At 46.7% G+C, this 13,490-nt stretch overlaps 1 protein-coding gene across 1 annotated transcript in view; it reads left to right on the forward strand.

Annotated features, from left to right (window-relative positions):
* The window catches only part of LOC135880040 (class I histocompatibility antigen, F10 alpha chain-like), a 33,011-nt gene extending 19,898 nt beyond the window's left edge, over positions 1-13,113 (forward strand). Inside the window, exons 4-8 of the mRNA XM_065406130.1 lie at positions 1,118-1,393; positions 2,928-3,029; positions 3,446-3,478; positions 10,348-10,389; positions 10,963-13,113. Of these exons, the coding sequence (XP_065262202.1) occupies positions 1,118-1,393; positions 2,928-3,029; positions 3,446-3,478; positions 10,348-10,389; positions 10,963-10,967 (458 nt within the window). The 3' untranslated portion in view covers positions 10,968-13,113. The remainder of the gene's footprint in view (positions 1-1,117; positions 1,394-2,927; positions 3,030-3,445; positions 3,479-10,347; positions 10,390-10,962) is intronic.
* The last annotated feature ends 377 nt before the right edge of the window (positions 13,114-13,490 follow it).

Genomic DNA, 13,490 nt, shown 5'->3' on the forward strand with positions numbered 1-13,490 from the left:
ACACCTGTATCTGGAGCTTAGTGAAGCCTTTCAAGGTACTTGTGTCACTGTGGCTGGGAGCAGAGTCCAGGTCAGGGACCTGGATTTAGGATTCACCGTTGCTGGTGCTGTGAATTCGGCACAGGAATCCTCTAACATGGTGGTTCTCTCTCATCAGAGGGATTCCATCTCATGGACTCTCATCCTCTCTGTCCAGGCTCCTTCCCCACTCTGAACTTTAGGGTACAGAGGTGGGGGCCTGCATGAAAACTTCTAAGCTTAACTACCAGCTTAGATCTGGTCCGCTGCCACCACTCCCAATGTGCTAATCTGCTTCCCTGGGTAGCCTTGAGAGACTCTTCACCAATTCCCTGGTGAATACAGATCCAAACCCCTTGGATCTTAAAACAAGGAGAAATTAACCATCCCCCCTCCTTTCTCCCACCAACTCCTTGTGGATCAAGATCCCAACCCCCTTGGATCTAAAAACAAGGAAAATCAATCAGGTTCTTAAAAAGAAGGCTTTTAATTAAAGAAAAAGGTAAAAATCATCTCTGTAAAATCAGGATGGAAAATAACTTTACAGGGTAATCAAACTTAAAGAGCCCAGAGGAATCCCCTCTAGCCTTAGGTTCAAAGTTACAGCAAACAGAGGTAAACACCCTAGTAAAAGGTACATTTACAAGTTGAGAAAACAAAGATAAAACTAACACGCCTTGCCTGGCTGTTTACTTACAAGTTTGAAATATGAGAGACTTGTTCAGAAAGATTTGGAGAGCCTGGATTGATGTCTGGTCCCTCTTAGTCCCAAGAGCGAACCCTTCCCAAAACAAAGAGCACAAACAAAAGCCTTCCCCCCATCAAGATTTGAAAGTATCTTGTCCCCTTAATGGTCCTTTGGGTCAGGTGTCAGCCAGGTTACCTGAGCTTCTTAACCCTTTACAGGTAAAAGGATTTTGGAGTCTCTGGCCAGGAGGGATTTTATAGTATTGTACACAGGAGGGCTGTTACCCTTCCCTTTATAGTTATGACACTCTCCCACTGCTGGGGTCTCAGAATTTCATGCTGCAAAGCTCCAGCAAAGACTGCCTGGATTAGAGTTTGAAAACAACTAACTTCAGTTTCTTCTTTTTCCCAGTGTGCCCAACAGCTAGAGTAAGTGACAGGTTATCTCATGACGGCCTCACCACCCTCTCCTGTAAGGTCAGTGGGTTCTACCCCCGGGACATCACCGTGACCTGGCTGAAAAATGGGGAGAGCAGTGAGCAAGAGACCTACTCTGAAGGCATCCTACCCAGTGGGGACGGGACCTACCAGACCTGGGTGACAATGGAGATTGATCCCAAGATCAAAGCCCATTATTCATGTCACGTGGAGCATGAAAGCCTGTTAGAGCCACTCTCTGTCTCCTGGGGTAAGCAGTTTATGTGTTTGTCTGTGTTCCTAGTGGGAGAGGGGGAATCCATTAAACTCAACCCCTGAAAAGTTCTCATTCGGATTTATAGGCTGAAGCTGGAATTTACCACATCCCAGGGGAAGCTTAAATGTGCCCCTTATTTCCAGACAGAATTGGTCTTGCTTCAGCTTGCAGACCGGTCTCAACTTCATGCACTCGTGGTCCTGCCATGAGTGCAGGGGACTGACTTGATGACCTCTCGAGGTCCCTTCCAGTTCTATGATCCAGCAGGTTCTCAGAAACACGGCTCTATGGGCCCTTCATTCTTGCCCATGTGGCCAGAGAGAGATGTTTAATGTTGGGAGCAGCTTGTTTCTGTGTGCAGTGATGCTGGAAGAGAGGGTCTGGCCTTGGAATGGAGCGAGGAGACAGATTAGAGCCCTACATCGGGGGGAAGAGTCTCCTATGCCCCTAGCACAAGAAAGTCAAGGAAGAATTTATTACAAATGGAGCTGCCTTCCAGCCATCTATTTGCTCGTTTAATCGGGATGTGGAAAAATGCAGCATTTGGAAGTGCAAATAGTTTCCTGCACTGGAAATCTAGTCATCAGATGGTTTCACATCATAATCCTGCTACCACGTCCCCTGCCAATTTTTGTGTCATAAACCACATTTCCTTATTCTCTTAGAAATATTTTTCTTTTTGCTGTATTATTATGTGGATCTTTCAGACAACAGGAGAAGCTGATTAGTGAAACTGAATGTGTATACAGAACTCGGGGTTTAACAGGTTCATATAAACCAAGAACAGTATTAAAATATCTCTATCATCCCCTCTTCACTTCCTGTCCCCTCAAAAAACATGCATTGTGTCTGTAACTCCATTCATGGCAGGGAAATCCAGAGCTTTGAGGTCAGTTTCCAGTTTGTCACCAGACTCCCACAATGGGACTGTGTTCCATTAGTCATGAAAGTCAGCATGGTCAAGGGGGGTTAGGGGCTGGGAGCCAGGACTCCTGGCTTCTGTCCTTGGCTCTAGGAGGGGAGTGGAGGCTAGTGAGTTAGAGCAAGGGGGCTGAGAGCCAGAACTCCTGGTTTCTATCCCTGTCTCTGGAAGGGGAGTGGGGTCTTGTAGGTTAGAGCAGGAGGGGCTGGAAGTCAGGATTCTTGGGGTCTATTCCTGGCTCTTGCACTGACTCACTGTGTGATCTTCAGCAAGTGTTCCCCCTTTCCCGTTTAGGGATGATACTGACATCCATGCTCTCCCATAGTTAGGTTTATGAAGAGTGACTAATGTTGTAAAAGTCTTCTATTTTAAGTGCTAAATATTTATTATGAATTGAAGTGGTAGAGGCTGTGCCCAGGACTTTCCATGATGGGGTGTAATGCATGGTAGGTGCATGGTGGCTGCACTGGACGGGGTGGAGGGTTGCAGGACTCAGCCCTTATCTGGGGAGCTGACTGTCTGATCCCTGCAGTGGGATGAAAGGGGGGTTTTAGTGGGAGGGAGGGAGATTTTTCCTCATTGATCATTCTCTCCATTCCATTTCAGAACCAAATAACAGTCTGATTCCCGTTGTGGCTGGAGTTATCACTGCAGTTGTCCTGATTAGTGTTATAATCGGAGTAGTCGTCTGGAAAAAGAGATGCCCAGGTAAAGAGCCTGGGATGGGGGGATTCCCTGGACTTGCCGGGCCCTGCGCATACTCGTAAGCACAACAGCAATACAGGAACCAGTGTCAGTACTGTGTAACTGCCCCACTGTGGGACTGACCTAATGACCCCCAATGGGAGCTGCTGGAGGGCCAGATCCAGAAATTGGGTGTGGGTTACAGTTTATATGGGGTTAGGTTTCCAAAGAGCTCAGCACCCAGTGCACCGAGGTCTTTGGAAACTGTCTCATTGTGTCTTTCTCTCCTGCCAACTGTGAGCGCCTGGGACCTTGAGTCCATTACTGAGCGCCAGGGGGCTGTGCTGGGCCAGGGGCCCTGTTTCTGAACTGTGGACACCGATTGCAGTCGGTTCCTGCCTTGGGAGCTGCATTCACTTAAATTTACCTTTTCTCTGCAGGGAGGAATGGAGACGGCTACGCTGTAGCTCAGGGTAAGTGACAAGAGACCCATCGCCTCTTTTCAAGTGGCCATCCCTGAACAGCCATCAGTATTTGCTTGTGGATTTTAGCCTGGAGCCACTGATAGGAGATCCTTGCTCCCACTCATAGGCCTTGTCTACAATGAGGATTTTAGGGAAATCTCCAACTATCGCTCTAGTACCATAGAATCGTAGGACTGGAAGGGACCTCGAGAGGACACCTAGTCCAGTTCCCTGCACTCATGGCAGGACTAGGTATTATCTAGACCAAGGGTGGCCAACCTGAGCCTGAGAAGGAGCCCAAATTTACCAATGTACATTGCCAAAGAGCCACAGTAATACGTCAACAGCCTCCCATCAGCTCCCCCGCCTCCCCATGCCTCCCGCCTGCGGCGATCAGCTGTTTCGTGTGCGCAGAAGGCTCTGGGGATAGGAGGTTTGAGGGCATGGCAGGCTTGGGGGAAGGGGTGGAGTGGAGGCACGGCCTGGGGCAGAGCAGGGGGTTGAGCAGTGAGCACACACCCCCTCCCCCGCACACTGGAAACTTAGCGTCTATAGCTCCAGCCCGAGAGTCAGTGCCTATGGAAAGAGCCGCATATTAACCTCTGAAGAGCCACCCCTGATCTACACCATCCCTGACTAACCTGCTCTTAAAAACTTCCAATGAGGGAGATTCCAGAACCTCTCTAGGCAATTTATTCCAGTGCTTAACCACCCTGACAGGATTTTTTTTCCTAATGTCCAACCTAAACCTCCTTTGCTGCAATTTAAGTCCATTGCTTCTTGTCCTGTCCTCCCAGGTTGATGAAAACAATTTTTTCCCTCCTCCTTGTAGCAACCTTTTATGTACTTGAAAACTGTTATCACATCTCCCTCCCCAGTCATCTCTTCTGTGACTAAACAAACCAATTCTTTCAATCTTCCCTCATAGGTCATGTTTTCTAGATCTTTAATCGTTCTTGTTGCTCTCCCATGGACTTTCTCCAATTTGTCCACATCCTTCCTGGACACAAGGAAGTTGAGGCTGTATCAGCGTGGAGTAGAACGGAAGAATTACTTCTAGTGTCATGCTTACGACACTCCAGCTAATACATCCCAGAATGATGTTTGCTTTTTTTGCAACAGGGCTACACTGCTGACTCATATTTAGCTTGTGATCCACTATGACCCCTAGATCCCTTTCTGCCGTACTTTTTCCTAGGCCGTCATTTCCCAATTCAGTTGCACACATAAACAGGGGCAGCTCCAGGCACCAGCGCACCAAGCGCGTGCCTGGGGCGGTAAGCCGCGGGGGGCAGCCTGCCGGTCACCGTGAGGGCGGCAGTCAGGTGGCGTTCGGCGGCATGCCTGCGGGAGGTCCCCGATCCCGCGGCTTCGGCTGCATTCGGCGACGGGTACACCGAAGGCGCGGGACCGGCGGACCTCCCGCAGGCACGCTGCCGAAAGCCGCCTGACTGCCGTGCTTGGGGCGGCAAAAACCATAGAGCCGCCCCTGCACATAAAGATTTTCTTCCTAAGTGGGGTCATTTACATTTGTCCTTATTGAATTTCATCCTATTTACTTCAGACCGTTTCTCCAGTTTGTCCAGATCATTTTGAATTTTAATCCTATCCCCCAAAGCACTTGCAACCCTTCCACCTTAGTATCGTCCACCAACTTTATAAGTGTACTCTCGATGCCATCATCTAAACCATTGATGAAGACATTGAACAGAACCAGACCCAGAACTGATCCCTGAAGGACCCCACTCGTTATGCCCTTCCACCGTTACTGTGAACCACTGGTAACTACTCTCTGGGAACGGTTTTCCAACCAGTTCTGCACCCCCCCTTATAGTAGCACCCTCTAGGCTGTATTTCCCTAGTTTGTTAATGAGAAGGTCATGTGAGACCGTATCAAAAGCCTTACTAAAGTCAAGATATACCACATCTACCATTTCCCCCCCTATACACAAGGCTTGTTACCCTGTCAAAGAAAGCTATCATGTTGGTTTGACACAATTTGTTCTTGACAAATCCATGCTGACTGTTACTTATCACCTTATTATCTTCTAGGTGTTTGCAAATTGATTGCTTAATTATTTGCCCCATTATCTTTCTGGGTACTGAAGTTAAACTGACTGGTCTGTAATTCCTCGGGTTGTCCCTAATCCCCTTTTTATAGATTGGCACTATATTTCCCCTCTTCCAATCCTCTCTCCCATCTTGCATGACTTTTCAGAGATATTGGCTCAGATAGCTCCTCTGTCAGTTCCTTGAGTATTCTAGGATACATTTCATCAGGCCTCGGTAACTTGAAGACATCTAACTTGTCTAAATAATTTTTAACTTGTTCTTTCCCTATTTTAGCCTCAGATTCTACCTCAATTTCACTGGTGTTCACTATGTTAGACGTCCAATCGCTATGAAACGTTTGGGTGAAAACTGAAACATAAAACATTTAGCCCTTTTCCCATTTTCACATGTTCTGTTATTGTCTTTCCTTCCTCATTGACTAATGGGCCTACACTCTCCTTGGTCTTCCTCTTGCTTCTAATGTATTTGTTGAATGTTCTCTTGTTACCCTTTATGTCTCTAGCTAGTTTAATCTCATTTTGTGCCTTGATTTTTCTAATTTTGCCCCTACATGCTTGTGTTATTTGTTTACAGTTATCCTTTGTAATTTGACCTAGTTTGCACTTTGTGTAGGACTCTTTTTTGATTTTTAGATCATTGAAGATCTCCTGGTTAAGCCAGCCTGGTCTCTTGCCATCCTTCATTTCTTTCCTGTGCAGTGGGAGAGTTTGCACTTGTGCTCTTGATAATGTCTCCTTGAGAACTTTCCAACTCTCCTGAACTGTTTTTCCCCTTAGACTTGGTTCCCATGGGATCTTACCTACCAACTCCCTGAGTTTGCTAAAGTCTGGCTTCTTGAAATCCATTATTTTATTCTGTTTTCCCTCCTACCATTCCTTAGAATAACGAACTCTATCATTTCATGATCCCTTTCACCCAAGCTGCCTTCCACTTTCAAATTCTCAACCAATTCCTCCCTATTTGTCAAAGTCAAATCTAGAACAGCCTCTTCCCTAGTAGCTTTCTCCACCTTCTGAAAGAAAAATTGTCTCCAATACATTCCAAGAACTTGTTGGATAATCTGTGCCCTGCGGTGTTATTTTCCCAACAGATGTCTTCTTCAGTAGTGTACAATGGCTGTTGACACATGTTCTATAACCTTGCTCAGAGGAAGTCTAGATGATACAGTGATTAAAAACACCTGAACCTCATCTCCTCAATTGCTCCACCTTTGCTGTCACTGGTGGAATTGCATTGCTTGCAGGTCTGGGTCCCAATTTTGCTAGTGTAAACAAGGCAATAGTCAGGAATGTATACGGTGGTTTTGGGCTGAATTATTATCCCCCTAGAGCTGTGCTGTGTTGTGGAAAATTGACCACACAGTTGATTTTGGATCAGACAGTCTGAGGCTCCTTTATTGATTAATCAAACATGCATGCAAGGGGGAGTCAGCCAAGGCAGCTGAACTCCCCCCCCCCCCCCCGATAGAAATGGTCTTAAATATACATACATACATACATACATACATACAGTTTACTTGACCAAAGTTTAGGCCTTACACAGTTGTGGAGGAAAATGGCCTATGGCTGAGTGTGACCCTGAAGGTGTCTGACCTGCATTTAATGTTACACTTATTTTGACTCATCTGAAAGTTGGTTTGGTGCTTGTGAAATCTGGGCCTGATCCAAAGCCTGTTGAAGCCAGTAGGAGTCTTTCCATTGACTTCAGATCAGCACCACTCTGTCACCTCAATGACAAGAAGTTCAGATCTACTCCTCAATTGTCTCCTGCAATTAGCTTTAGGAACAGGACCAAGACTAAAACTATGGGAAATATTTACATAAATTATCAACTGCATCTGAGGTCATCTAATGTCTGGCACCAAGAGCTGTTATAAAGTGCACAGATCTGCCGGGCCCTGCTAGGGTGTAGCACTCCAGCTCTCTCTTTACCCTCTCAGGAGTGCCTCCAGTGGGTAACAGAGGGTATTTGAGAAGTGCCAATAAAACCTCCTCAGAGCACCACCCTTCCTTCTACAGTTGGCCCTCAGTCGTCCCTCCCTCACTCTTCCTCTTTACTCCAGAACAACGGAAATTCACATGCAAGAGCTTTGTTAATGTGGAGTTAAGGTTGCAGTTGCTCAGCCCTGCCCTGGGAGTGTTTAATTCCCAGAAGTCAAAGGTTGGGAAACCAGGATATGCAGAGGTATTATGGCCAAATTCCCAGCCACAACAAACGCATCACGGACCATGAAATCTGTACAGATTTCACAGGGGAGACCAGCCTTTCTCAAACTGGGGGTACTGACCCAAAGAAGGTTGGGGGGGTGGGTTGCAAGGTTATTGTAGGGGATCACAGTATTGCCACCCTTACTTCTGTGCTGCCTTCAGAGCTGGGTAGCCAGAGAATGGTGGCTGCTGGCCAGGCACCCAGCCCTGAAGGCAGCGCCCCACCAGCAGCAGCGCAGAAGTAAGGGTGGCAATACTGTGACCCATCTACAATAACCTTGCCGCCCCCCAGCCCCTTTTTGGGTCAGGACCCCTACAGGTACAACACACTCTGAAATTTCAGATTTAAATAGCTGAAATAATGAAAACTACAATTTTTAAAATTCTATGGCTGAAATTGACCAAAATGGACTGTGAATTTGGAAAGGTCTTAATTATGATGCTTCCCACGCAACTCGAACTCTGCCCCAGTGGGTCTGGGAAAAGGAACAGGGAATAGACTAGTATCATGCCAAACCAAACTTGCCATTGTCTGTGTGCCCAGCACCACTCCAAATCAGCATTCCTCTTCATGGGGTAGGTTCAGATGCTAAAATAGGGAAAGAACAAGTTAAAAGTTACTTGGACAAGTTAGATGTCTTCAAGTCACCAGGGCCTGATGAAATGCATCCTAGAATACTCAAGGAACTGGCTGAGGAGATATCTGAGGCATTAGGTATTACATCTGAAAAGTCATGGAAGACGGGGAGATTCCAGAAGACTGGAAAAGAGCACATATAGTGCCTATCTATAAAAAGGGAAACAAGGGCAACCCAGACAGTTACAGACTAGTCAGCTTAGATAATGGAGCAAATCATTAAGGAATCAATATGATAAGATAATGAAGCAAAGATAATGGAGCAAATCATTAAGGAATCAATTTGCAAACATCTAGAAGATAATAAGGTGATAAGTGATAGTCAGCATGGATCTGTCAAGAACAAATCATGTCAGACCAACCTGATAGCTTTCTTTGACAGGGTAACAAGCCTTGTGGATAGGGGGGAAGCGGTAGATGTGGTATATCTAGACTTTAGTAAGGCTTTTGATACAGTCTCACGTGACCGTCTCATTAAGAAACTAGGGAAATACAACCTAGATGGAGCTACTATAAAATGGGTGCATAACTGGTTGAATAACTGTTCCCAGAGAGTAGTTATCAATGGTTCACAGTCAGGCTGGAAGGGCATAACGAGTGGGGTTCCACAGGGATCAGTTCTGGGTCCGGTTCTTTTCAATGTCTTCACCAGTGATTTAGATCATGGGATAGAGAGTACACTTATAACGTTTGCAGATGATACCAATATGGGAGGAGTTGCAAGTGCTTTGGAGGATAGGATTAAAATTCAAAATGATCTGGACAAACTGGAGAAATGGTCTGCGGTAAATAGGATGAAATTCAATAAGGACAAATGCAAAGTAGTCCACTTAGGAAGGAACAATCAGATGCACACATACAGAATGGGAAATGACGGCCTAGGAAGGAGTACTGCGGAAAGGGATCTAGGGGTCATAGTGGACCACAAGCTAAATATGAGTCAACAGTGTTATGCTGTTGCAAAAAAAGCAAACATAATTCTGGGATGTATTAGTAGGAGTGTCGTAAGCAAGACACAAGAAGTAATTCTTCCACTCTACTCCAGGCTGATTTGGCCTCCACTGGAGTATTGTGTCCAGTTCTGGGCACCACATTTCAGGAAATTGGAGAGAGTCCAGAGAGGAGTAACAAGGATGATTGGGGTCTGGAAAATATGACCTATGAGGGAAGATTGAAAGAACTGGGTTTGTTTAGTCTGGAAAAGAGAAGACAGAGAGGGGAGATGATAAGTTTTCAAGTACCTAAAAGGTTATTACAAGGAGGAGGGAGAAAAATTATTCTCCGTAACCTCTAAGGATAGGACAAGAAGCAATGGACTTAAATTGCAGCAAGGGAGGTTTAGGTTGGACTTTCGGAAAAACTTCCTAACTGTCAGGTGGTTAGGCACTGGAATAAATTGCCTAGGGAGGTTGTGGAATCTCCATCATCGGAGATTTTTAAGAGCAGGCTAGACAAACAGCTGTCAGGAATGTTCTAGATGGTTCTTGGTCCTGCCATGAGTGCAGGGGACTGACTTGATGACCTCTCGAGGTCCCTTCCAGTTCTATGATTCTATACCGTCCACACTGTTCTGTGCAGCTCCATTCATTAAGGTGGGAATTGCTGTTGATGGGGTGAGGGTGAAGTCTGTGGTCTGCTTGAGGGACCCTTCTGGGCACAGACCAAAGGGGACAGTGTTGAGGTTGTTTGTCAGGAGTATCCTTAGCCCAGCATCCCCTACTTTGCCAGCCTTCGAATGTGGAGTATTCAGTGCTCCCGTTCTGCAGAGGCATGAGAAGCACAAAGCAGTGCTGACCCCCTACACTGGTAAGGTTTTTTTGCATATGAATAATGGAAATCCAGGGCAGAGTCAGGTGATGACTGGTCCCTTTGGATAAGAGTCCCCGTATCTACTAACTACGCTGAAACCCTGCCTGTGAGAGATGCTCATATCCTCTCTCTTCTCCTCCTCCTCTGTGCAGCAAATGACCAAGGATCAAGTGGCTCTGATGTATCTGCCAGGGGTAAGTGAGGGGGGCTCTAGCCCAGGGGTTCACTGCTCTGTCTCTGGCCTCTGGAGAGAGACACCGAGTTCAAGTCATTGGACCCCGAGTCTCACTGGCCCGTCCCCTCGAGCAAACCAGCCCCAAGGAGCAGAACAGGGGAGTTCTGGATCTCTTATTTCCCTTTTATTCAGACTGGGGGTGCAGGAACAGGTTTGCAGCCAAATCCCCCTTGTTTTCTCTGAGATTAATTTAGGTGTAAAAGACTCTAGTGAGAGGGATTTCGCTGTGGCTGCTGATACAGCGTGGGCTGAGATCAGCTTTTGTAATGATAAATCCAGCTGCTTCAGAGAACAGTCTCCAGTGAAGCTGCAGGGAGGAAGCAGGAGGGACAGAGCCCAGCACCTGGGGCTCCAGGAACACAGGTCTCTGACACTGGAGCTAAAAGCTTTGTCAGCAGGGTTAGAGATTTTGTCCACTGAACACTGCAGCCACTAGGGTGACCGTCCCACTCCCACAGCAGTGTGCACTGTCATTGCAAAACATTATGGCAGGTTCCCTTTAATAGACGTTGCCTGTGTTTAACTTCTGCAGCTTAACAGAGCCTGTTGGAGTCTGTGCCTCAACCTGAGGGGATCCCAGAGAGGAAGATCAATGAGCTCTGCTCTGTCTCCCTACAGGAACCAATCAACCTCTCCCTAGCTTTTCTCTGGCCCTTGGAGTGTCCCGTGTGGGATTTCTCGCCTCATCTATCTGCTCACTGAACCACCTTTTACTTTTCAGATGTAATAGTTTTCTGTACAAATGTTTTGTTTGCACAATATAATTTATTGCAACATTTTAATGGATAAAAACGTTTTTAGTAAGATTTTAGTATTTGCTACATTTAGTGTGTGCGCTCAGTGCAGTGCTCTGTGCTGTGCAGTGCTGTTTGCACGCCCTGTACGGTACTCTAGATATGTGAGCAGTAACTGCTTGTGTGTATATGGTGGGGACGTATTTTTTTTCTGTAGAATTTCATGATTATAACATGGTAAATTGCCTGGTCTACTCGCTAGTAGCGCTGTTGCCATCATCAGCTGAGGACATCTGTTGGACAGGAATAAGTGCGTTTAGTTTATAAGTGCCTCTAATGTCCTTTTCACCATTCATAGAGCCATAGAAATGCTGGGCTAGAAGGGACCTCAAGAGGTCATCAAGTCCAGCCTCTGATCTTAGGCAGCACCAAGTAAACCTAGACCATCCCTGACAGGTGTTTGTCCAACCTGTTCTTAAAAGCCTCCAATGACGGGGATTTCACATTTTCTCTAGGCAACCTGTGTGATGAAGTGGGGAATTTTCCTAATGTTGTGTATGTATACTGTGAGTGCCTCAGTTTCCCCCATGTGCTGCATGTCTCACCAAGGTGGGAGGGGGCGTCTATTGTTGCAGAGGACCAGGTGTGGCCCAGTCTAGCAGCCTGGACCCCAGACCACGGCCTGGACACTTTGTAACTTAACAACTGATGACGGGAAGGCCCATCCCAACTTGGAGCCAGCCAGTTATGGGCAGCAGAGAGAACAAACAGCTGAAGAGAGAGTCACCTGGAGATCCGTTTGCACGGGAAAGAAAACAAAGATGGAGGCGGAGCCTTGGAGGTGATATGGGGTGGGCCGCAGAAAGGCGGAGTCACTTCTGGGCTGGGAACAGAGAGCGGCCTGAGCCCACCTGGACGGAGACAGACCCAGATGGACGCCCCTGAGAACAACTTGTGCTGTGCTCCAGACATACAATAAACACTTCTGTGTTGCGCTGGCTGAGAATCACTGAGGCTAGAGAGCGGCAGACATGCTGAAGGCTCAGACATGCGGTACTGGGAGGCGGAGGAGAAACCTACAGCTTAAACCCTGAGCAAAGAGTGTGACCTTATGTAGGGTCAATACTCTAAAGGGCGTGTCCTCCCAGGGGCCATATGGAGCCAAGAGAGCACTGGCCTGTGAGTCTGTGACAACCTGTTCCACAGTGAACTGTCCTTAGAGCTAGAAAGCTTTTCCTAATGTCTAACCTAAATTCCCCCTTCTCTTACTGTCAGTGCACGTGGAGAACAATTGATCACCGTCCTCTTCATAGCAGCCCTTTATGCCAGGGTAGTTAATTATTTTTTGTCAAGGTCCAAATTTCTTGGTCAAGATATAGTCACAGTCCAGACTCAAGAGAAACATTTTTTCACACCACAAGTGCCCCTGTTCAATGAACACATACAATGCTGCGAAATATACGCAGGGCCAATATTGTTTATATTCTTAGTGCATTAAATGAAAAATAAAATCAAACCATTGTATAGCCTAAAACAGTGGTCCCCAATGTGGTGCCTGTGGGCGCCATGGCGCCCACCGGGGCATTTATGTGCGCCCGCCTAGTGCCCAGCAGGGGAGAGAAGCTGCGGCCCCGTGCCTGACGGGGACAGAGATCTCTGGGGCTGCAGGCTGTGGGCACCCGTGTTCTCTGTCCTCGCGGCTTCTCTCCGGCTTCTCTCTGAGCTGCCCAGAACTGCAGCCCAAAAAAAAAAAAAAAAAAGCCCCGTAGCATGTGCTGCCCCAGGCACGTGCTTGCTCCACTGGTGCCTGGAGCCGGCCCTGTATGTGAGTATTCTTCCGCTGCACTAATACTGCTGTTTTCTTGTGCTTTGCGATTTATTATTTTTTTTAACATTTTGGCCCAAAATGAGTGGTTCAAATAAAAGACAACGTACGTATTATTTCAATGCAGAGTGGGAAGAATCCTATTGTTTTATTGAAAATAAAGGGAAATGTGTTTGCTTATTGTGTGGGGGTGCTGTTACAGTGCTGAAAAAACATAATGTCGAACGCCATTTCCAAACTAATCACGGCTCTTTTGACATTAGCCAGCCACTTAAATCTGAGTTGAGAAAGGTTTGATTTGAGTTGATTAATTTTTTCTATCTGCCCAGCCATCTGTTTTCACTAGACAAGTGGTAAAGTCTAACGGTGCTACTATTGCTTCCTTTAAAATTGCTCATCTGCTCGCAAAGAAGAAAAAACCCTTGCAAGGCAGGGCCGGCTCTAGCGTTTTTGCCGCCCCAATTGCACACACACACCCAAAAAAAAAAGAAAAAAAGCCGC

The sequence above is a fragment of the Emys orbicularis genome, chromosome 6, assembly GCF_028017835.1.
Source record: "Emys orbicularis isolate rEmyOrb1 chromosome 6, rEmyOrb1.hap1, whole genome shotgun sequence".
Lineage (NCBI taxonomy): Eukaryota > Metazoa > Chordata > Testudines > Emydidae > Emys > Emys orbicularis.